This window comes from Oxyura jamaicensis, chromosome 20, assembly GCF_011077185.1.
Source record: "Oxyura jamaicensis isolate SHBP4307 breed ruddy duck chromosome 20, BPBGC_Ojam_1.0, whole genome shotgun sequence".
In the NCBI taxonomy this organism is placed as follows: Eukaryota; Metazoa; Chordata; class Aves; order Anseriformes; family Anatidae; genus Oxyura; species Oxyura jamaicensis.
In genome coordinates this window covers 15,875,042-15,900,694 of record NC_048912.1, presented here as the reverse complement: position 1 = coordinate 15,900,694, position 25,653 = coordinate 15,875,042, and the positions used below count along the sequence as shown (strand labels likewise).

The 25,653-nt window shown below is 38.8% G+C and overlaps 1 protein-coding gene and 1 long non-coding RNA gene across 3 annotated transcripts in view; one reads left to right on the top strand and one right to left on the bottom strand.

Annotated features, from left to right (window-relative positions):
* The window catches only part of LOC118176966, a 12,043-nt gene extending 5,169 nt beyond the window's left edge, over nucleotides 1-6,874 (bottom strand). The window contains exon 1 of the long non-coding RNA XR_004755610.1: nucleotides 6,861-6,874. This is a non-coding gene — a long non-coding RNA (uncharacterized LOC118176966). The remainder of the gene's footprint in view (nucleotides 1-6,860) is intronic.
* Nucleotides 4,991-25,653, top strand: LOC118176959 (protein-glutamine gamma-glutamyltransferase E-like). 2 transcript variants are annotated; one of them, XM_035344272.1, is made up of 13 exons: nucleotides 4,991-5,039; nucleotides 12,935-13,102; nucleotides 13,458-13,700; nucleotides 14,254-14,372; nucleotides 14,871-14,999; nucleotides 16,397-16,574; nucleotides 16,749-16,884; nucleotides 17,782-17,885; nucleotides 19,005-19,250; nucleotides 20,760-21,065; nucleotides 22,797-22,954; nucleotides 23,169-23,302; nucleotides 25,432-25,653. In XM_035344272.1, the coding sequence occupies exons 1-13, from the start codon at nucleotides 5,033-5,035 to the stop codon at nucleotides 25,577-25,579; spliced, it is 2,076 nt and encodes a 691-aa protein (XP_035200163.1). In that variant the 5' UTR covers nucleotides 4,991-5,032; the 3' UTR covers nucleotides 25,580-25,653. The 2 variants fall into 2 exon arrangements, with proteins under 2 accessions (XP_035200163.1, XP_035200162.1); XM_035344271.1 differs by lacking the exon at nucleotides 4,991-5,039 and adding an exon at nucleotides 11,018-11,118.

Sequence of the window (25,653 nt, the reverse complement as noted above, 5' to 3'; positions counted from 1 at the left end):
CCCCCCCCCCCCCCCCGCGTAGGGTAGGGCGGTGGCAATGAGGATGAACAGTGCTGGAATGCCACTCCTATGAAGATGGGCTGAGAGAGCTGGGGCTCTTCAGCCCAGAGAAGAGAAGGCTCTGGGGAGACCTCATTCTGGCCTTCCAGTACCTAAAGAGGGCCTAAAAGAAAGCAGGAGAGGAACTCTTTAGCAGGGAGTTTAGTGATAGGACAAGGAGTAATGGCATTAAACTAAAAGAGGGTAGGTTTAGATTATTTATAAGGAGGAAGTTCTTTACTATGAGGGTGGTGAGGCACTGGAACAGGTTGCCCAGAGAAGCTGTGGATGCCCCATCCCCAGAAGTGTACAAGGCCAGGCTGGATGGGGCTTTGAGCAACCTGGTCTAGTAGAAGGGGGTTTGGAACTAGATGATCTTTAAGGTTCCTTCCAGTCCAAACCATTTTATGATTCTATGATTCTATAAAACAGGGATATTATTCACTATGGATACCAGCTTTAAAAAATAAGAGTTTAAGGTAAGCTAATCATGCTATGGATGCTCTTGCCATAGCAAATTATTACGCGTCCAGAGACACAAAATGGATAGTAACAAAGCCATAATATCTGCAGATAAGAACATATTCCTTACCTATGTTCCTTCCCCTCTTTTGCAAGTAAAAGTGCCTTTAGGCTTTCAAAAGTAAACCTTGTCCAAATAGTAAGTTTCTTATGTCAAATCTAATTCATGGTTACAAATGACAGAAGCCTCTATTTTCTTACAACGGAAGGCATTTTCTTTCCTGTACAGCCAGAGAAATTTTATTTACATTTTCCATAAAGACTAATAAATGGTCTCTGTGACACAATGCACCTTCTTTGATGCTTCCTTAAATCTGCAGTGAGACTGACCTAACTCTCTAAAATGCAAATATAGGTTGATCTTTTACATTGAAAATAATCCTCAGCTAGGCCCTTCTTTTGCGTGTTGTGTTTTATGTTCTCCAATCTCTTCCCAAATCTTGGTCAATCCCTTTACTCCAGTCAGACTGATAGATTCAGTCTAGTGTGGGAATTAAATGGATTATACTCTATTTCAGCCATACTTACATGTTCCAAACTGACTTTATGTTTTATTGATGGGGAACTCAAAACAAGCACAGGAGGGCCTTGAGGCTAAGTAAGATGTCAAACTGGTGGCCAGAAATATCTGGTCTGATTTGAAACTGACAAAAGTGGTGTGGCTGTGAGTGAAGGTGACTTAAGGAAGAGGGAGCACTTCTGCACAGTGCTAGATTCTGCAGAACAGTTTGGTTAGTTTAGGTTTATGCTGTGTCAGTGACTGGGGAGAAAAACTTCTCAAAACCACAGCACAGTGTTTGTTGGCCATATATCGTAGGCATTACCCCTTCCTTGCCACACACAGATTCCAGAGAATTGTCTTTCAGAGAGCATGTTGGGCACAATGATTCACTAAAGCATTTATAACGAACTTCTATTTCAGGTCTTTTAAACTCCTAAACTGTCTGACTGCCCCTGCTGCAAGAAACAAAATTTAGAAAATGACAGTAATGCACAACAGAGCTGTAGAGACAGCCCAGGAGAAAAGGGACAGATGGTATGGTGGGAGGTGTGGATGGTAACCACTGCTTCGGGGATGGGCACCTCATACTGCTGCAGAAGTTGCCACTGCTGACACGGGGGTTGTAGCCTTGGCAGCAGCAGTAACAATGGCCAGGCTTCCCAGCACTCTGACACATATAGAGGAGGCATCTTGCTGACACCCCAGCAGTCCTCATCAGTTTGCTGCTTTGCCTACTATTGGAGCCAGTCCTCATGGCCAGCCCTCATGTGTCAAAGGAGCTGACATTGTGGAATGCTGCTACCTTAAGCATACTAGTTAAGCACAGCTACAGTGTATAGTGCTACATAATTTCCTGGTAAAATAACAAAATATCTATAGTTATAAATCATAAGATTAATGGTCAGAGAGGCAAGCACTTAGTTCCAGATGAAGTACTGCTTCAAATTCTTTGAAAAATTGAATCTTTGCCAAAAAATAATGCTATTCTAATGCTAGTGTTGCTGTAGCCATAATGATCCGAGGTAACAAAACAAATAAGATTGGCAGGGTGAGCACATGCAACTAGAAAACATTTTCAGATTTCAAATATGCACTTTATTCATCTACACATCTAAACATCTTGTCCAGGGTCTTATTTTATATCCCATTATGACAGCATTCATTTGTAAAGAATTCAGAAATAAAGTCTTCTGGGATGCTTAAAACAAAGCCACCAAAAACTGGATTAATAAAATATAGATCTGGAAATTCTAAAAAGTATTATAATGCTATTTATCGATGGTGTATTCTCCCTGCTGCATCATGTTCAATACTACACATAAAAAAATATAGAAGAAATTAAATGAGCTTCAGAAATGCATGACATAGTCCTACTAAGATACCAGTGTGACAAGAGACTGAAAAGTCTGAAAATATGTAATTTTAGGGATAAAAATATAATATTTTACATGAATATAAAACACTGAACAGAAAGTGAAGCAAACCCATGGGTATTTCTTAACCTTGACAGAGAACTTTAAATGTGAAAGGAAATGTTTAGAAGATTATTTACACAACGCATAATTACCATGTGAAATTCATTGCTCTAACATACAGAAAGCCAGTGAACTTTAATGGATTCTAAAAAGGAGGCAGCTTTTCTCTGCACAAGAAGATGTGGCTATTTTAGGGTCACATATAAATGCCTTCATTTGGGGAACAAGTGCCAAAGTGTACGAAGGTAGGAAAAATTTTACCGTCGTGAAGTAAGCAATAAAGACTGCTGTAAGGCTTCCTGACAGTTCTTGGGAACTGACCTGTATTGACAGAGACAAGAATCTCTAATGATGCAATATTGGGCAAATACTGTGCCAGCATTCCTCTGCTTTTGTGCAAAACATTACATTCCTTTATTGAAATAAGCATTTAAGATGAATGTGACATGCAAGAAAACTACAGGCTTGTGTTTTAGGAAGTCAGGAATTTAGAAACTCCACCACAGGACACAATATGAAGTTTATTCACTATGGGTAAGTAAGTCACAGCAATGAAGCAACATCAAGGCAAACAAGAGAGAATCAATACTGGATGCAGACTACTTAGTTTCCCAGCCAAGTCCCTCTCTACATCATACAGTTCAACTTCTAGTACCAGGAGTACACAACAGGGGCAAAAAAGTCACTGTGACATATATGAAATATATGAATATTTTCACAACCTACTTATAGTGTCAAGCTGAATAACTATCTGCATTACCAACATTTTATTTGACACTTAACCTTAATATTTTTAGTCACAGACTAAAGCTTTTAAAGCCCATGACTCCTTGACTGGCCTCCACTTTCTACAACCACTTCTCACATTTTCGAAAAATTGTCGTCATACATTCCCACTTGCCTCTCTTTTAGACTGATCCAAATTGATCCCCAACAGAAAGAGCATATTTAATAGACATGAAAGTTCCAAGGCAGCTTTTCATGGAAATTCAGTCACTACATCCTTCCACTTTGACAGTAAATCTTTGAAACATCACACTATTTTATTTCAACAAATTATGCCATTAACTAACAGAATTTTTGTGTAAATACTGTTTCCAAAGTATGAAAATGCTATGTCGGCTCTTGTTGCAAATAAAAGTCAATATGGATGATCTCATTTGTCCTCCAGTTTATTAATCTGTCTAGGAAAAAAATTAGATGAGCTTAGCTGACTCCTTGGCAAGTTAATGCTAGCTGTTATTCATCTTCTAGGTGCTAACAATTTTATCTATTCCAGTATTTTCCAGGAAATTACATCAAATTAGTTGATGTAAACTAATTTCTAAGCTCTTTCTCATGGCTCTTACCTCATTTTATTATATGCAGGTATTATGCTTGTCCATTTCTGATCTTATGAAACCTCCACTCTTCAAGTTCTTCAAGATAAGCACTAACATTGCTGAAATAACTTCAGGTTCTGCTCCTCATTGTAGATAAGTGAGATAAAGTGATAATAAAATGAGACAAAATACCTTGTTCAAATCTGTGTAAATGTAAAGAAATGGAAGCTCCAATATAAAAAGATACAGAGATCCATGACCAACAAATCATTTTTTCCTTGTATCTATAAAATGCCCTGTACATACAGATCAAAGTATTTTAACTTATAATGTTGTGCCTTTATAGTCAGAAACTAGATGAGTAACCACTACAGAAGTACAAATTATAGTCTTAATTTGTACCTGCTACAAAATTAGTGTTTTCTTTAATTTTATGAGGATGAAGTTTCCCTTTGTGCAGGGAGAATTACTATTTGAGATCTACTCCTCAGAGCTATTCAGCATTCAGTAGTTTGTCAAGTTAATAGCAGCTTACATTGCATTTACAGCATTAATGCTATTTGTATTAATTCACAGAGACTCTAAGGAGGGACTGACACAAAGGCATTACTGTGGTGATCCCAAAAAGAGGACTGATGAGGTAAATTAAAAGTTTTTTTTTTTTTTTTTTTTTTTTTTTTTTTAAGGCTTATGAGTATACTCATAGGGAGGAAACCATATGAATTTTATTATGAATACATACTTTTATTTCATTAATAATCACCTGTGGATCATGCTAGGAAAATATATTCATTCATACTGACTCAAAAAATACCCTGTCCTCTTCCCAAGTGATGCATCAGTGCATGTGAAACTCCGGATTCCAAGTATGCAATTAAATGTTCTACTTTTCTGAGCATCTCATCTCCCTCTGGATATGTAGCCTGAATTGCATAAGTGCGGTGTGTTAAAACCCATGAGCTAATATATGGTCACTAGGAAGTTTACATGCCCACTGGTATGACTTACCTGCCTCACCCACCTAATGTGAATTATAATTGGTTTGAACAGAAGGAGAGGCCTAAAGTTTTCTCTATAAATGCTGCCACACAACCAGAGCTCGAAGTCTTATCATATAACCCTACAGTTGCTCACAGAAATACAAAGTCCAAGACACAGAGGAGCAAGGAAGCATGGATGGTAAGTAAATAAAATAAAATAAAATAAAAATTAAATTTAAATAAATCTCTTCATGGATAAGGAATGGGCAAGTGAATAATTTACCATAATTTTTTTTTTTATTTTATTTTTTTATTATTTTTCCTATGGAGTTATTGTTTGTAAAGGGTTCTGAATTGTTGGAGTGCACTACATGCAGAGATTTTGAATGGGTTATTTCAGCATTTTCTTTCCTGAAATTTCCAAAAGACAAAAGCAAGGAAAAGAAGATAATCCATCCACTACCACATTGGACCTAAATATTATAAAACTGCAAATAGAGCAGAAGAAGTATTGGCAGACTGCAAACCATCTTTTATTGTGAAACATAATGAATCAGAGAGTTCAGGTATGAATGAATCTTGTGTTAATGGTCACATCTGTGCTGAGAACAGACTATGGACTAGATTCCTTCATTGATATTCAGAGTCAGCAGAATGCAATGTGTGAAAAGCAAAGGGACTTTAAAATACAGACAAATCAGTACAGATATCCTCAGCAGGAAAGATATTGAATCAATACACTTTAGCAAGGTTGGCCTTGTACTTGCTTAGACCCACCTTGTTGGGACCTCTGTAAAAATGTATAATGAGGCCTGAATGCAGATACCACTTTACCTCTTCTAGGCATGGAGTTCATGCTATGCTAGCTTTATGTGACACAAGCTTGAAAAGTTCAGGAAATTAATGAAAAAGCAACCATCCACAGAACAGAGGATAAAGTGCAGAAATGAGGAGTATTGTTTCCCCATCATAGAGGTTAAAATAGGCATAGCTACCCCATTCTCAAAAAGTTTTAGGAGAACTGACTGCATAAACTCTTAGGACGCAAGTATTCATCTATTTACAAGTATTTCAAATAATTTATGCTATTGACCTGAATTATTTGTGCTAACATCCCTCACCAGCATCTGCTCTTTGCCTGGCCTGACTGTGCTTACTTAATGACTGTATCAGTCATTAAGTGTAATGCTAAGTGTAATACCATCTAAATGTTCACTTTTTAAGTGCTTAACATGGTCTGGGAGGGAATCAGGTGCATGCAATGAGAATAAGGCTGTTTTTTCACTCATAAATCTCCTCCACTGAGCAGAACTTAAATAAATGGCAAAACACAACATGAGTCAGTCTGAAAGTCATTGGAATGAGTAGAAAAATCCTCTTTTTTTTATATATATATATTTTTTTTTATATAAAAAAAAAGTGCTGTAAAGTAGATAGTAAAATCCTGCAACACCAGCAATGGTGAAATAACCACAAACCAATTGTTTCTGCATTGCAACATTTCCTTTTAAGTAACAATGTGCTAATAACTTAGCCAAGCCATTTCAGCAAGGCAATCCTTAAAAACTTCCTTTTAAGGTGTCATACAACAGTCTGTCCTTCCTAACCACAATTTTCTCATCATATTAAATGCAAGAAGCAATAGCAGCATTTAACGAACAAACTGGCATTTACTGATCATGGTCAACTCTTGCTTGTGAAATACCCAGGTCATATTGCATGCCCAAGTTCATGTCAAAAGTACCCAGGGGATCCTGCTCACAGTGCGATGCAGAATTTTAGTGTAAAAAGCTTTGAGTGTATCTGCGCGGACAGACCTGTTTTCACACATGCACGTGCTCCAGACACACACATCCTGCAAATATACTTTTTTTTTTTTTTTTTTTTTTTTTTCCTAAGGTTTTTTGCATCTGTGTGCCAGTCTCTAATGGACTTAGTATAACAGATTCCAGAAAGAGAAATGAAGGAGGTGCCTAAAGAAAAGGGAAAACACCTAAAACGATCATATACGTTTGATGACTTTTTTTTTTAAAAAAAAAAAAAAAAAAAAAAAAAAGATTTTGGCAATCTGCAGCACATTACTTCTACTAAGGAGTCAGCAATTTGTTTCATAGTCTCACACTCAAAATAATTATCTCAGCTTCTGCCTGTCACCTCTGTGTCATTACCACTGAGGCATGAATCATACCTGCAAGCATCTTGTTTGTAAGGTAGAATTAAGAGTGCTTGTCCACAGAATGGGACAATATGCTGGATTCATGTTTTTAGAATAAATGAACAGAGCCACGTAGTGAATGGTGCTTGCAAAGAAGTATTCTTTGCTGATGAGTGAGCAGCTGTAACTGGAAGTTACAACTTCTAAATAACGTCTTTACTCCATTCCAGTGGAAGGGATGTGTGCGTAAGTGGGAGAGGTAGGGAAATACCTTTAAATATAATAGGTTATAAATAACAGGTCATGTGTGATTATGTGGGAGTTGGCTGGGAAGCCTGGCATAGGTTCAGCCCAGTGTGTGCACCATCAGTTTGATTCATTCCTGGGTGCTGGTCCCTTGGTACTTTATTAAGTTCACACTGTCAGTGTGTATATGTCAGTAATATGTCACCGTCAGTTTCCTGTCTGGAATGAGCCATCATATTCCTGCCAGGATCCTAAGGGAAAACCTGAGCCCAGCTAAGAGGGAAGCTTACCCTTACACAGACAGTATGAGTGCTAACTATTCCAAGTTTGGCTGCCTGCAAAGTTGGGCTATTGTGAACTTCAGGAGTAATCCTCTGGGAATTTCCTAGCAGGCTGTGCCCTGCTAGTTAGGGCATGTTGAATGGAAGAGGAAGAGAAAAAATAAGAACTATGTCTTGGACAATATGTAGGGCCTAGAGGAGATCTCAGCCAAGTGCTTTTCCATGTGGACTTGACCCATCGACATCAGAGGGTTCTAGTCCTGAAGAGTATTGACATAAATCAGTCCATACCACTATTCCAGGGTCCCAACTCCTGCCCTAGTGTGGTTCACAAATATAGTAATAGCTGCAGAAAACCACTTGACTTCCAGCATCTGGGATAGCAGGAGTGATTTTGGTGATGAAATTCCTTGCTGACTTATCCAACAAGGAATGAGAGGGGAGACAGAATATTTCAGTCTTCCCAGGGAACTGTGATGGTCTCCAGTGAGTCATGGCCAGACGGTTGTCACATTGTGTTTTAGGGACATGCATGGAAGAGCTATTCTCAGAAAGAATAAAGGGGCAGAAAAAGACTGATTTCCCATCCTCCAAAAAAGGCACAATTATTTATAGGTGACATTTGATATAAATCAAGTATCACTGTGGATAAATACAGAGTTGGTGGGGAAGAGAATGCTAATTGAAAGAAGGGTCAAAAGTAATAATGAGGGTAATTACTCTACTACGAATCATGTCCTTCGCTGTTCAGTGCTGAACTCTTCCTCCTGTATATTAATGTCTTTAACACGGTCACTGCAGTGAGGGAAGAAATCTGCGTATTACTAGAAAAGCCTGTCATGAGTTATGCAACTGAACCAGTCTGCAAAAGATGATTCTGATACAGCTCATTCTGTGTACATTAAACAAAATAGTAATATGGCTTAGAACTTGCATTTTGTGAGCTCCATAATAATCTTTTCTAGCTGACCACTGAGCATATCAAGTGCCTACCTGTGTATTCTTTACATTTACAGCCACAATGTAAGCTGTGCAAATATCACTTGACTTACAGGAAGGTGTGTGGGTCAGATGCATTCTGCTTGACTACTGTTCTGACTAGGGCTAATGTTTCTCCATAATTAAACTTTCATTCTCAACCTTTGTCCATCATCTTTAATGCACAGGTCTGGTACATATCATTCATCAGTTTTACAAACAAAGCAAAGGAGAGGCCTGCAACGCAACTTATCCAGAGTTAGAAATAAAACACAGGAAGCTGCTGCAACAGAAACTTGTTTTCCTTGTCATACTGTCTTCCACAATATTCACAGGATCACAGAATCATCTAGGTTGGAAGAGACCTCCAAGATCACTGAGTCCAACCTCTGACCTAACACTAAGAAGTCCTCCACTAAACCATATCACTAAGCTCTACATCTAAATGTGTTTTAAAAACATCCAGGGATGGTGACTCAACCACTTCCCAGGGCAGCCCATTCCAATGCCTAACAACCCTTTCAGTAAAAAGTTCTTCCTAATATCCAACCTAAACCTCCCCTGGCGTAACTTTAGCCCATTCCCCCTCATCCTGTCACCAGGCATGTGGGAGAATAGACCAACCCCCACCTCGCTACAGCACCCTTTAAGGTACCTGTGGAGTGTGATAAGGTCACCCCTGAGCCTTCTACCTGTTTTCCCTAATGTACTGTTTATAACTGTACTATCATACCATCAGGTACCAAAACCAATTATGCAATTAACCTATGGGACAATACCCAGTACACCACTGCTATCAAAAAAAAAAAAAAAAAAAAAAAAAAAAAAAAAAAAGAGAGAGAGAGAGAGAGAGAGGGAGAAATGTGACCATATATAAATTGATATCTATCTCTGGAATAATCAACGACCTTTTCTCAAACACTACCAAGAATGTATTCTAAAAATTGTTAGTGTGCCATTGAAGAGAACGTAGAGAACGTAGAGTATGGGAAGGAGAAGGTAGCTTAACATCTGAAACTTTCATAGTTTGGACTTAACATTTTAAAATCAGATTCTAAAAAAATATATATATAATTTAGGAATTAAAGTTGTATCTTTTAAAAATCACAGCTAGATATTGCATATGATAAAACTATGTTCCCCCCGAAATTAAATATTATTAATAAACAGAGATTCACAGCAGCAATCTGAATTACACCCAGGTAAAAACAGTTTCTTCTAATAAAACCTTTTTATAGGAAATACGAATAAAATAGTTGTATGTGAAATGGATACAGCAACTTTCATTTCTAAACTTTCCAGAAATCATTCAAACTTGAGAACAGAACTATCTGGGCTGCTGAATACCATGTCCAGCCAATTAAAACTCTGCAGTTGGGAATATGTACAGCTGTGGCCAGCCCAGCATATTGGGTGTCAGTTAGAGGCAGGCTTATGACTGTGCATTGAATACATCAAATTTTACACATGGTTTCAAAGAAGTATCAGAATTAGCGTCTTTCTTTTTTTACCAGAAAATGGAACTACCTGCAAAGCATGTGTAAAAATATTTCTCCTTGAAATGAAGTGAAAGATATTTGTGCACAACGGCATGTTGCCATCAAAAAATAATAGTATACCAGCTGGAAACAATGATAGCTATTTTATCACAAATCACAAATGTATTTATTTATAATCTCTGTAGTGTGTCATGCAAATATGACATTGAGTGTTTGTCTACTTAATGATGTTAAACAGTAATTATGTGATAAATGAAAAATTGGTTCTTTAAATTTTGCATGATTAGATTTGAACAGAGACAATAGCTTGCTCATTGTTTTGCTACTACTACACTACAGAGAAAAAATAATGTAATTACAGTATGAGGTACATTCATTGTTTTTCCATTCAGGGAAATAAACTAAATTAAACTATTTATGCTGCATGCACTCTGATTAGCCCCAGCAAGAGACAATGACATGTCAATAATAGTAAACTCCTCAGAAGACCTGCAAACAGACTTTCTGTGCAAGGGCATAAATTCTTCTAATCCTCATTTAGACCTGTGATAGACTCAGAAATGTTCAAGGAAGCACCCCCAGGAAAACAATGGATTCTATAAATTAATTTTAAAAGAATGTCACTTTAACTATTGCTTATGAAGAATTCCAAAACTGAAAACAACGTGGTGCAAGAAGTTATGCTATTACTATAATTTTGTTATCGCAGAAAGAAAAACAACTGAATACTGAAATTCTTACAAATTCAAATACAGTAAGAATCTTTTAACAGGTGACTGAATTTTAGGCATAAATATTGTTCAAACTTCATATATAGTTGCTTGCAAGAAAGAGAAATCAGGATGTGTGGACTGGGAGGGGAAAAAAATGCAAAAAAAATCCTCATGCTCCATTGGTCATATTGCCCCCTTTGCTGGGGAGCAAAGGAGGATACTGAAGCTCCACCCACCCCCAGTCCCTCACCCCCGGAAATGTAGCAAACTGACAACTTTACAACCAGAGTTTTAAAGAAGTGAAAAGCATCAGACATTCCTTGAGTCAACAGAAGTAGAGGCAACCATTCAGAGGAAACCTCCAAAAGCTGCTCTTACAGGACGTATTGATCAGATATGGGCCAAGGTGAGCAAGGGGGCAAGCCCCTTCTGTGGTGCTCTGTCATTCTCTTACATTGATACCTCATATTCAGCTCTGTAATGGTCACTGAAATATCACTATTCTAAGGATTTTTGATCCAAGAAAAAAAAACGGGGGGGGGGGGGGGGGGGGGCTGGAGGCGTTTGTTTGTTTGTTTGTGTTTCCACTTAACATGCATATGGGAAAAACAAGCTTATGAGAACAAAATTTGGGAGAACAGATATTATCCAATATAGACATGTTGTACTTTGCAAATAGTAAGAAAAGGAAAGTCTGCAGCTATTTGAAGCTGTCAGATGAGCGCAAACGAAGACTAACAAATCTGACATAGGAGGCAACACAGATCTTGGAGAAGTTATCATTGAACGGGCTGATGGAGGCTACAATGAGAAGAAGAGGTTGATACCTGAAGTTAAAGCTGAGAGGATACAAAAATTTAAGGATTTTGTTTCTTTTTTTTTTTTTTTCTTTTTTTTTTTACTTGCTAGTATTTATACATAAGCAGTTTGCCCAATCTATAAATGGTCCCATTTATAATAGCCTTTGTCTTTCTAAAGACAAGTATCCCCTACCCCTGGGCTTGCTTTACAACAGATGCGCTTCATTGCTAAGTTTCTGAATTCTTTTTTTTTTAACACAGGTATGCTCCAGAAAAAATCAAAGTACATGCTGCATGCCTAGATACTATAAAACACAATCCCCCCATTTAAACTGTGACTGTATTGCTAAGTTATTTGCTATAGTTATTTCAAGGCTTCATTAGCCTAAGAGCACGCTGAAAATAGTAATAATAATAATAGTAAAACTTTCTGTGGATGAATCATGAATCTGTTTGACAATTGCATAGTAATTTTTTACTCAGTATCAGCACAGGGTACTTTTGTTCCACTACTAAGAATTACACTTTTACTCTTAACTGTTATCCCTCTTTTTGGGGGTGAGTGCAGTGGAGGAAGAGGTGGATAGAGACTAATAAAACAATTTAAAGAAAACACACCATGCCATCTTTTTCTTCTGTTGCACTTCATTTCCACCATCGAGCTGACTTCTGCTAGTTAACCCTCCATAGGCTGGTGATGTCAGAGACAAAACAACCTCAAATACCTATTCTTTGGCCTCTGATGAAGCCTTAGCTCACACACAGGAGCTTTCTGCGGCTTGTTTCACATACATGACTTTAGTAGTGTTCTCTGTCATTTCTCCAACTGCCAAATGACAGCCCAGTGTTCATCAACATATTTTTGGTAAGTGTTTCCAACAGATACTGTCTGGTAGTTATAACAGAGGTACATGTAACATAAATGGGTCTAGAGATTACTTAACACAATTTAAAATGCAGAAATCTTTCTCAGGTCATTTAGGTTTCTTGGTTTCTTGTTCAGAGACAGCAAATCTGTGACTTTTTCAGTATAACATCAAGTCATGGAATGAATGAAACCTTGAAAGAATTAGCAGAGTTTGGCTGGATTCCTTATTCAAGTAACTCACAAATATTCCATTCTCTCATGGTTCTCTCCTCTTAGATTCCTTTCTGATTTTTCTTTACCACTGGATATACTTCGCCTTTTTTACTGAATTTTGCAGATAGTCTCTAACAATCTCTGCAAGGTGGAGGATTTCTAAAATAAATAAATAATACGCTCATAATTAAATGACTTGTATTTGTGGTGCAAACCTAACATGGCTACTATTTAGCTATAGAAAGTAACATGCAATTTGTGAGAGTGTTTATGTGCTTCTTCCTCATTTTAAAGTCTTGGATGTACTGTAAAATTTTCATGATCTTGTCACTTTTTCATAGCTGCAGCGCAGCCGAGTACCAATTGGCACCTGAAAGAAAATACAAGAGATCACCACACAAGTAAATTTTCTAGCAAAGAGTTGATTGTGAGGAGAGGCCAAGCCTTTGTTGTCACCTTCAATGGAATAGAACAGCCTGAGCAAAACTTAACATTCATCGCAGAAACAGGTACGGCTCCCAGCTTCTTTCACAGAAATTGTAATGCCATGTAGGCCACATTCTTCTGGCCTGGTATGTGCTATGTGGTAGCAAGATAATAACTCAGAACCACCATGCTGCTTTACGTAGGCATGGAAATATTTGAGTTCTCTGTTGTATTACCCCATCCCCAGCTAGCAGTGATAGCATCCTTCAGTTTCAAACATGTGGCACATTCATCTGAGGGGAGGGTTACATCTCTGCTGAATTTCTTGACAACTAAATTCCAGCAAGCTGGAAAAAACAAACAAACAAACAAACAAACTAAACAACAACAAACAAACAAACAAACAAAAACTAAAAAATTGTTTATTTTCCTTAAAAGGTCCCAAACCCTCAAAGCAGGCTAAGACCCAGGCCACATTTGGTATTTCCAGCACAGTGAGTAAGGAGAATTGGAGTGCAGTTCTGCAGTCCACCAGTTCCAACTCCGCAAGCATTTCCATTTCCAGCCCAGCTAACGCTGTCATCGGACGTTACAAGCTGAGTGCTCAAAGTACTTCAAGTGGCAGCTCATCTCCAGCAACCCTTGGCACATTTGTTTTGCTCTTTAATCCTTGGTCTTCAGGTATGAATATGTTGGCATTCCCCTGAAAGAACTAACTCACTTGTAATTTGATTAATATTTGCAGCTTCTCCGTTTGATCTATACTTTAATACAGGGGCTGAACATCCACCACATAATCTAATACTGAGAAAAGAAAAGCATATAATACTTTCTTAGGGCCTTCTGGTACATAAGATCAGCTCTGTATCATGTACTTACTGGAGGGCTCCTTGCCCTAAAAGATTCAGATTAAGTGCTGCTTTTGCCAGAGCTTCTGTGTTTCTGCCCAAGTTTAGAAGAGTGCGTCCAGTCTCTCTAGAACCAGGGAAAGAGACGTATCTAGCCTCTGCCTTCTTTCACATTTGACATGGTCATACCTCTGTCTTCACTCCAACACACAACTTCCAACCTCTTTCTCTAAGTACAGGAAGTCATTTCATCATCTGGATATAACAGGAAGAATAGTAAAGGGTGAATATCTACAAGTGTTTGTGCTGATGGAGACCAAGACTCTGGAGGTTTTTGATTTATTTTGCCTGCTGTGGTGGTACATGCTTCTGTTTTGGCTTTTCAGGTGATGATGTGTTCATGTCTAACAAGGCTGAGTGTGAGGAATATGTGCTAGAAGAGTTTGGCATCATTTTTGCTGGCAATACGCATCATATCAACAGCTTTGGATGGAACTTTGGCCAGGTAAACACAGCACTGAAACACCAGTGTTTTGTGCTCTGGTTTTCACATAAGGTGGGTGACCAGCTTGTTTGCTTTTTCCAGTCCATCACAGTCACACACCTCTGAAAAGCAGGTGTCTAGTATTGCAATTAGAACTCCTGTCAAGCCCTGTTATGCTGATTAATAAGAAAATTTGTAATTGACCAATCAGTGATATGATCTAGGACTCAAACACGCAGCCAGCAGAAATCCTAGTGTCTGCTGGGTAGTATCGTGTAGCAATACTGTATGGCACAGGCTTGGCATTCAGTCCACAGATTCTGACTTTTGAAAAGCTCTTTGAATTTTAATATTTATGGTTGTTTTTGAGGCTGTGTTTTTATGTGAAATTCCTGGCTGAGCTGCAAGATTTATTTTAGCAATTAAGTAAACATTAAATGCTTATGTAGCTCTATCCAGATTTTTAGCACAGTAGCATAATCTGTGGTTCCCATACACTAACTTATTTCTATAACATAGTTTCAAGGAGATATTCTCAATATTTGCCTTTCCATGCTGGATCGAAGCTTAAACTACCGTCAGGATCCTGCCACAGATGTATCTCACCGAAATGATCCCAAATATCTGGGCCGAGTTCTCAGCGCAATGGTAAGCAACACGTTCAAAAAGTCCAAACTGCTAAACGTTCTTTTAAAATAGTTAAAGTATGAAGAGACTTCTCAGAAAATTTTAGGCCACTGTTTGTATACACCAGAAACCAGAAATATGGGTCAGAGAAATCCCTACATGGCTGTCTGATCTTAGCCTTCTAGATTTATGTCATCTGTGGTATGTCTGATACTACAAACTTTGATATCCAGTAGTCAAACTGAAAGTTAAGTTGTGGGCTGGTATGCTGAAGAGCCAGTGCTCTGGAGGTCTTTAGTCCAATTTCTCCATTTGAAGTGGGACATGGTGGCACTAGATCAGGTAAGCCATAGATTTGTCAGGTTGTCTTGAAAATCTCCAAAGATGGAAAATTTCATGGCCTCGCTGGGTGACCAGTCCAGAGCTGCCCTAGACTCTTAGTGATTAATTTTTCTCTTATGTCCAATATGGTTTTCCCAAGCTACAACTTAATGCTGTTGCCTCTTGTTATATAATATGCCAGTACAGAGAAAAGTTGGACTCAAAACTTTGTATGTTCAAGTAGCTGTAAGCTGCTGTTTCATTCTCCCTTATCCTCACCTTTACTAGACAGAATTAGCCTAGCACTCTCAACATCTTATAAGTTGTGTGCTCTAGGGCCCCTGACAATTGTGGTAGTCCTGTCTCTTGGTCCCTGTTCAATGCCTCAACGTTCCCCTGAACTGAAGACTCTGAAATTAGAGACAGCATTCCTGCCACAGTCTCACTAGTGATAAAAGTGGGGTAACAATTTTCCTCAATATTCTGATCATCTCTGGCATTTGTTGTAACTCTCATGTTCCTTTCAGCCGTGCTGCCATGCAGCAAACTGTTCCCAGCCTGTACCATTGCATGGTGTTATTCTGCCCTGAGTTCTGAAATCTACACCTTTTTTTTTCCTGGATTTCATTATATTTCTGTTGATTTGGTATCCAAGATTCTCAAAGTAACTCTGCATTTGTTGTGTCTGACTCTTCTCCTAATGTAATATTGTGTATGAATTCACTAAGGGTTCACTCTGTTATTATCCAGACACATTCTGACAGCTTAGCTGCATATATGTATTGATGGTGCCATTCAATAGCATAGTGGAAAAGTTGCCACCTTATGACAGAAAGGTTCACTACAGACTTCAGTTTCTCTTCTTGATGGGTACTACTACACTTGGGTGGAAGACAGTGGATAAATGCTCCTCATTATTTATGAGGATACATACTTCATGTCCCTGAAAAGATGAGACTTCCTCCTGAAGGCCAACTTCAAGAAGCAGTGTTTTATATCCACTAAAATGTCATTCAATGCTTTTCTCCTTCCCCACTGCTACTTAAACTGTTATAAACTCTTAATTTGTCTTATAAATTCAGTGAAATTTTTTACAGGTCAACGGCAATGATGACCAAGGAGTGGTACTAGGAAACTGGAGTGGAAATTATGAAGGTGGGAAAAGTCCAAGCAGCTGGACTGGAAGTGGTGAAATCCTGCAAACCTGGAAGAAATCAGGATTCAGGCCTGTTAGATATGGACAATGTTGGGTTTTTGCAGCAGTATTGACCACAGGTATGTTTTATGTAATGCATATAACATAGTGCACAGATTCTGTTAAAAATAAATAAAATTAAAAAATACTAATAAAGCCTTCAACATGAAAGTCTATCCAGACATTAGTATGTTATATGAAACTATATGCTGGAAATAGCGCTTTCTGACTCTGGGTTTCTATTTGCTCTTTAGTGCTTAGATGCCTGGGGATTCCCACTCGTACAATTACAAACTTCAGCTCTGCCCACGATGCAGATGGAAACCTGCGTGTGGATGAGTTTTATGATGCTTCTGGAAATCATTTGGAGAGAGGAGCTGACAGTGTCTGGTAAAGTTCTACAATATTTAATAATAATCAGTGATTATGGTCTTCAGGTGCAGAACATATATTCTAATGAAAGATGCTGCATTAACTTCTTGAAAATTGACCTGAAAACAACTGCACACATGGGATCAACAAAAAATCATAGAAGTACAAAATTTGGTATTTTCATTCTTTCTTAATTAAGCATGACTAACAACAGCAAATTGAAACCAAGGCAGACAAAGTTATAGCTACGATGACACAAATGACTGAAAATTTGGGATATTACACTGGAAATATCAAACAATGGGACCTCACAGTTCGGAACAATTCTTCAAAAGCAGCTCCTGTTATACTATTAAAGTTTTGACAGAACCTGTCCCCCTTCCCCTACCTTTTTTTTTTTTCCCCTGCAATAAAGTAATTTGCAGTGAAAATAATTTAGTTACTGAGCATCAAATGCAATTGAAACAAGTTTGCATTCAGCAAAAAACATGTGTACCCCCTCACTTCTCATCCTGATTACTTCCCTGCTTGTTTTGAAACCATCCTAAATATAGGAACAACAGAAATAACTGTGGCATTGTGCTATAAGGAACACACCTGAAACTAAGAATGTGCACAAACTCAGATCTTTTTTGGGAAAAAAGGCTTTTTTGGGGGGAAAAAAAGGCTCCGGAAATTGAATATAATTTCACAAATTTGCTTTCTCCCCTTGAACATTTATGTCTGTCCCATAATGCAGTTTCAGCTCCTGTCTAATTAAGATAGCCAGGATCAGAGTGGAAGTGGTCAGTCTCAGATAAGAATCTTTAGAAATTAAAATATTTGATACATTTAACTAAGATGACTGATTAATGGGTGCGAATAGGAATTTGGAAACACATAACAGTGGTTTACTTTGTTCATTCATGAATGTAGGAATTTCCATGTCTGGAATGAAAGCTGGTTTTCTCGCAGTGACTTGGGCCCCTCATACAATGGATGGCAAATTCTGGATGCAACTCCCCAAGAAGAAAGTGGAGGTACACAGATTTAATTCCAGGAATAATGACAAAAATTATGAAGTCAGCCACTTTATGAGAGAAAAATAAATTGTAAAGCCATTGTAAAAATAATTTCTTTTCCTGGTCAGAAATAGTTTGACAGTATCTGTCTAAGTAAAAATGCCTCTGCTCTTGTGGCTGCCAAGAAACAAACTAGGCTTCTAGGAGCAGTTTCTTGTAGCTGTTCCTATATTTCCAATATAGGTATTCAGAGCTATTGAAGATTAATGAATACTAGAAAAACAAATCAAGTGTATCTTCAGAATAAATGCAAGACACATTGGTGATCAGCCTGGTATGAGGGTCTGCTTCTGTGAGGCTTTTGACATGGTCCCACATGACATCCTGATCTCCAAATTGGAAAGATATGGCCCAGAAGGCCAGCTGCATCCTGGGCAGCATCAACAGAGGGATGAGCAGCAGGTCAAGGGAGGAGATTGTCCCCCCTCTTCTCTGCCCTCATGAGGTCCCACCTGGAGTACTGAATCCAGGTTTGGGGTCCCCAGCACAAGAAAGATGTGGACCTGTTCGAGCAAGTCCAGAGGAGTGCTACAAAGATGATCAGAGGGCTGGAGCACCTCTCCTGTGAAGAAAGGCTTAGAGAGCTGGGGATGTTCAGCCTGGAGAAGAGAAGGCTCCAGGGATACCTCATTGTGGCCTGTCAGCATTTAAAGGGGGTTTATAAAAAGGATGGAGAAGGATTCTTTACTTAGGTAGATAATGATAGGACAAGGGCAAATGGTTTTAAACTAAAAGAGGATAGATTTAGATTAGACATTAGGAGGAAAATTCTTCACTGTAAGGATAGTGAGGCACTGGAACAGGTTGCCAAAAGAAGTTGTGGATGCCCCATCCCTGGAGGGTGTTCAAGGCCAGGCTGGATGGGGCCTTGGTCAACCTGATCAGGTGGGTGGTATCCCTGCCCATGGCAGGAGGGTTGGAAGTAGATGATCTTTAAGGTCCCTTCCAACCCAAGCCATTCTATGAGTTGGACACCAGCACTTGGTAATTCAGGGGTCACTGATAAATATCTGTCAAGTAAGCTGCTTACTGTGAAACCATTGACAAGTTCCAAGTTAATTTTTCTTGATGCCATAGGAATTTATCAGTGTGGTCCTGCCTCACGGAATGCCATCAAAGAAGGAGACGTAGATTTGGACTACGATTGCCCATTTGTATTTGCAGAAGTGAACGCAGACTGTATGTACTGGAATTATGACCCTGCAACTGGAAAGAAAACATTAATATTCTCTAAGTCTACAACAATTGGCCAGTTCATCAGCACAAAAGCAGTTGGTAGAGATGATCGTGTAGATGTCACCAGTGATTATAAATATGAGGAAGGTAAAAAAAAAAAAAAAAAAAAAAATCTAGTTCTATAAGTTCTATAGTTGCTTTATTCCAAAGCTTACGTAAACTTCAGGATAGGAGTCTTTTGGTGGGCAGTTTTGGGCATCTATAAGGTGGGAGCATAACTCATTCAGCTGCTTCATTTCTAACAGAAAAGGGAAGAGAAGGGAAAGAGTAAAAGATGATGCCTTGCCCTTTCTGATACATAGCTGCTTTGTGGGACCTAAATAAGCCAAGTCCAAACAACTTTGAGTAAAGCATTCACTGTTCTGCCTGCCTATGCTAATGTGCACTGACTGCCTCTGCTTTGTGAGAATTAGCCTACAACCCAGTTATTTGATAGCAAGAATGAAAGGCCTGTGACAGAAACCTAAGCTAAATCAGCATTTAGGTCCAAGAACAGCAACTCTTTCAAAGGGTCACAGCATGCAAACTTGTCAGATCTTTGATTTTGATAGTGCAGAAAAAAATATGATAATCATGAACTGAATTTGCAAGTGCAAAGAATGAACACTGTTACTGGAAATATATATACGAAGGGTAAAAAGCAAGATAAAGTAGAGCCCAAATAACTAGCTTCCACTCTATAATGGGTCTGGCTGGGATGGAGTTAATTTTCTACTTAACAGCCCCTATGATGCTGTGCTTTGTATTTGTGGCTACATATTGATAACACACCAGTGTTTAGGATATTGCTGAACAGTGCTGCATTGTGTCAAGGCTTTATTTCTCCCTCCCCCTTCTCCCCTGTCCCAGTGAATAGACTATGGGTGGGCAAGAGATTGTTAGGGGACAGAGCTAGGACAGCTAGTCCAAACTCACCAAAGGGTTATTCCATGCCATACAACTCAGCAATAGAAGTTCAGAGAAAGGAAGAGGAGGACTGGGGGGACATTTGTGGTTGTGGCATTTGTATTCTCAAGCAAGTGTTATATCTGCTGAGGCCCTTCTTTCCAGGAAGTTGCTGGGCATCTGCCTGCCAGTGGGGAGTAGTGAATGAGTTCTTTTTTTTTTCTTTGCTTATGTGCAGCTTTTGGTTTTCCTTTTAAACTGTCATTATCTTGGCCTGTAAGTCTTCTTACCTTCCTTCTATTTTCTCTCCATCCTGCAGGAATGGGGAGTGAGTGAGGGGTTAGATGGTTGTTTGGCTGTTGGTCAGAGTCAACCTAACACAAAGTACCATAGCAATTCCCTTATATTAGGGTCCTTTTCTGTTTCAGCAAATATGAATTTACATTTTTAGATGTTATAACTATTAAGAAACATAGAAAAGGGAAGGGTGAGAAACTTTGGACTTAAGATTTTGTGTTACAAAAAGATGCTATTACAGGAAAAGTGACATTACTGGCTGCAGAGCTAGAAAATTGAGTGTGGCTGTGGAAAACACTAGCTCTGTTCTTCTAAGAACAGACACTAAGTTCAGCTGACTAGTCTCTAGGTGTAATGTAAAAGAAGAGATGTATGTTAACTGTTGAGGGTAATTTTCACGGTTCTTTCTAACAGGCTCTAGAAAAGAAAGAGATATTTTTAAAAAAGCCCGTAAGAAGCTGGGACTTGAAGATAAATTTGATCCTACAGCACCGACACCAAAGGAAATTGAACAAAAGCCTGATATCTCAGGGAAGTTCAAAGTGGCTGGTCCTTTAGAAGTTGGCAAAGATCTCAATCTAATTCTGGTTCTTGCAAATTTACAATCTGATGTTAAGTCTGTTCATGTAAATATGACTGCTTGGAGCACTGTGTACACTAGAAGACCAGTTCGTGAGATCTGGAAGGATTCCATATCTGTCACTCTGTCTCCGGAGGAAGGTAATATTTCAAATTTAAAAAAAAATAATAATAATAAAATACAATTCTTATTAAAAGTTATCAGTAAGCAGGCAATAGAAGTTGGTCAACTTGGGGGAAAAGTCATTACAAACTGTAATCTAAAAGTTCTATACAGAAGAGGCAGAAACAGCCAAAAACATACTGCACTTATAAACAGATGAAAAAGACATGTTTCACGTCATCATTAAGAATTGGAATCTCAGTGAATAGACCAGAAAATACTAGAACAGTTAAGTTGGAGGGGACTTTCACGGATCATCTAGTCCATCTGCCTAACCTCTTCAGGGCTAACCAAAAGTAAAAGTGTATCTTTGAGGTAATTGTCGAAATACCTCTTGAACACTAGTAGACACTGGGCATCTACCACCTCTCTAGGAAGCCTGTTCCATTGTCTGACCACCCTCATGATAAAGAAATTTTCTCTTATATCTAACCTTCCCTGGCACAGCTTTATGCCATTCTCCCTCCTGTCATTGGTTGCAAGGGAGAAGAGAACAGCACCTCCCTCTCCACTTCCCCTTTTCAGGAAGTTGTAGAGAGCAATGGCATTGCCTATCAGCCCTCTCCTCTCCAGAGTAGACAACCAAAGTATCCTCAGCCTATCCTCATAGGAGATGCCCTTCAACCCTTTTACCACCTTCATTTCCCTCCTTTGTACATTTTCAAGGACTTTAACTTCATTTTTGTACCGGGGAGACTAGAACTGCATGCAGGAATCAAGGTGAGGCAACACCAATGCTAAATATAGTGAGAAAATCACCTCTTTTGACCGGCTGGTTATGCTGCATTTAATGCATCCAGAACATTCAATGCATCCCAAAATGCAGTCGTGTCCCCCCCCCCCCCCTTTTTTTTCCCCTTTTTTTCCCCTGCCAGGGCACAATTGTTATGTTAAACCATGGGCTGAATATAGTCAGCAGGGAGAGTTTTCCACCAAGTCTGATGACAGGGGCCATTTTTGCTCCCTTCTGTCAAGTGAGGTATGCTCCATTTGCTAGGATTTGATATTAACAAATCTTGCTACTGGCAGAATCTAGGAAATTCACAGTGTCTGCATTTTGTTCCTTGCTTTTGTGAGACTTTATGCTGGTGATTTGTCATCTTTTCTTGTGTTTTTCATCTGTTCTACACTGCTGAAAAACACTTTGTGGCTCACAGTGCGTGCATGTAGCATGGATGCTCTACAATTCATCTGAACCTGACATCTATTGTATGAATGGCCACTGTGGAATTACCAAGATTCAAAGGCAAGGGAGAGCCTTGCCAATCCAGCATTCCTTGATTTGAATTATAGCATGTAAACTACTCTAAAAACACATGATTAAAAAATAGTGCTAGGAAATAAAAAAGGAATGTAAACATGGCATTTAATCCACCTCAGAGCAGCTAGGACTGATGAGGCCTACCCAGAGAGCATCCCATAACAAATGTGTGACATTTAAATTCCGTAAACTCTGTCTTATTTTTCAGGTCAAGTGGGAGGAAAACAAGCCAAGCAAGATAATAGTAGAGACTAGAGGAGAGATAATATTGAAGAAATCTCTATCTCTCTAGAAAACTGATAGATTCACATGAAGAGAGTTTGGCAGTGATGGCTACAGGCCTTTCTAGTCAGGCATAGAACAAAAGGAAAACATTAATACTAGGTATGAAAGTCTGTTCCCTTATAAAAGTGTTTATCAATTCTTTTTTTTTTTTTCTTTCTTTCAGAGAAACATTTTCCCATTAAGATATCATATGCTGAATATCAACAGCAGTTAACTACAGACAACACAATTCAAATAACAGCTTTATGTCATGTAGAAGGTGGAATTCAAGTACTAGTGCAAAGAGATATTACCCTGGACAATCCTGCTATCGACATACAGGTGAATCACAGTCCCTTTACTCTAACTGCAGTGTAGGACAAAAGGGAAAATGAGCTTTTATAAGTACTTCTGTCCCCAGAAAGGGATGCTCTACTCAGTTCTGCCTTGGTCCATAGTAATGAGACACTAGGCTGAGCGTCTCTTGTAATGGCTGAAGAGGCTTAGATTTGAAAAGAATAGTGAGTCTGACCTTTCAAGCATTTTCCTTGTGCAGATACTTGGTGAAGCAAAAGTGAATAAAGAAGTTGATGTAGAAGTGGTATTTACCAATCCTATTGATACAGAAGTGATGGACTGTGTGCTGCAGGTAGAAGGCAACGACCTGCTGAGAGGAATCCTTGAGATAGAGTAAGTACAAGAAGCACCTTCTTCCTGCAATCAAAAATACATAAACCAGAACATAGATATGGATGACTTTGAACTGAACACTGAGATGACAAAGAATTTTCTTCTTGCACATAACTTTAAACCAGCTTTCCATCTCAATTAGGCTTTGGCTCCATAGTTTGGGAGGGTAAATAATTACCATCATAATTTGACAGAACTTGTTTGCTTATCTATTTAGCAGGACCCCACAGTTTCACCAAAATGTAAATGTATACTCATGCAGTGAATGTTGCTGAGGCTGGCTATGCTGCTATAGGCCAGATGGGTTAAACCTTCTTGTTTTGATCATACGACCAGCAATAGACTATATTTCTGTGCAAACTATACTGTATTTAAACCAGGATATTTTTTTCCCATTTTTTAAAATGGACTGCAGGTGCCATTCTGATTGTTCAGCCTTATAAACAATTTTCATTTAGATCACACAGACACACATGTAAAAAGCAGATCACAGAATTGCAGGGGCTGGAAGAGACCTCAAGAGATCATCATGTCCAACCCCCCCTGGCAAAAGCAGGTTCCCTAGAGCAGGTTGCCCAGGTAGGCATCCAGACAGGCCTTGAATATCTCCAGAGAAGGAGACTCCACGGCCTCCCCAGGCAGTTCCAGTGATCCATCACCATGAAGAAGTTCTTTCACATGTTGGTACGGAACTTTCTGTAATCCATTTTGTGGCTATTGTCCCCTGTCCTGTCCCCACAAACCACTAAGAAGAGGTTGGGCAAATCACTCCGTCTTCTCCCACACTTAAGATATTTTTAAACATTAATAAGACTCCCTCTCAGTCTTCTCTTCTCAAGGCTGAACAGACCCAGGTCCCTCAGTCTTTCCTCAAAGATCAGACCCAGGTCTCTCAGCCTTTTCATCAAGATGCACCTGTATCTCAGCTTTGTGAACAAAACCAAAACAGATTGTTTAGAGATAGGTTGTGATCCCAAAGGGTGACACCTCTGAAAGATACACCTCCAAGTATGCTCCGTGTATAGCCATTTCAGACGCAATAAATCGTGGCTAAGGAGGATTACCTTTGTAGAACAGACTAAACCATGGCCAGCAGCAACTTCCTACACGACTGAATTTACTTGTCTAAGGCCTGGAACTTGAACACAACCCAAATCCCTGAGGCAGGCAGGAAAAGAGTAGGGAAAATATTATCATAAAGGTTGCAGCATTTGTTGTTGTTTTTATTATTATTATTTAGAGTTTTTCAAAACAAGAACTACAAGTACATTGATTTTCTGCTTTTAGGACTTTACAAAATAATGACATTGGGAGAGTAGAAAGGAAGGGCACACAGGAAGCTACTAAATGATATCGAGATGGGTAATGAGAAGACTGGAATAAAATAATTTCCTTTTACTATAGATCCTAGGTACCTGGAATATGGAAGTGTGCTCTTTCACTGAACACAAACACACGCATGCTGTCAAACACAAACACAGCAATTTAGCATTGCCATTTGCACTTGAGCAACTAGGAGTGGTCTACCCATAATTTATCATCTCTCCTGAGGGAATTTGGCAACCCTGTGTTATGTATCATATACAACTTTATCCTCAGGCAAGACAAAATAATGTCACATGGTAAGCCTGTTTGGTAAAATCATAAATATGGGTCTCCCAGAATTTTAAAACATACTAGTTTAAAACATTTTAACTTCCATTTAGAATTTCCTGGTGTCTAAACACTTAGGTTTCCATGATGCCACAATCTACTGTAATTTGTGAGTTTGCATTAATCTGCATCACGGTATTAGCTTGTTCTTTTTAATAATTCCATTGTGTCTTTTATGCCTCCTGTTCTGCTTATAGTGTTAGCTCATATGATATTAGTATGCTCCCACTCTCACCCCAAGTGAGCTTATTTGGATCACTGTGCAATGCTTTGTGAGACAGCACTTAATGCATGGGCTTAGGTATTTAGGTATTTATCAATTAGTTAAGTCCTCTATGACCATCCTACACATGACCATCCTACACTGAGCTGATGGGAGTGCTTATGTAAAATGGGAGCTGGCTATTGAGGAAATTCAGGCACGATGTATAAGCCTATTTTCTGCTGATATTTTTCCCTTTGTTTCCTATTTCTAGCATACCGCCACTGAAAGCTGGGGAGAAATCCAGTACAAAGTTTAAACTTACTCCTGTCGAGATGGGTTCCAAGCATCTACTCGTTAATTTCTCCTGTGATAAATTTTCAGATATCAAGGCCTTTAAGACTGTAAATGTGATCGACTAAAAGGAAGATGCATTATAAATGGTCTGCGTCTCTCTAAATTGAACAAAATGTCGTAAGAAATCTTGTATAAGAAA

Coding starts and splice junctions, on each gene's coding strand:
- LOC118176959 (XM_035344271.1), top strand. Junction 13,103..13,457: donor AACATTCATCGCAGAAACAG/GTACGGCTCCCA, acceptor TTTCCTTAAAAG/GTCCCAAACCCTCAAAGCAG. Junction 16,885..17,781: donor AGAGGAGCTGACAGTGTCTG/GTAAAGTTCTAC, acceptor TCATGAATGTAG/GAATTTCCATGTCTGGAATG.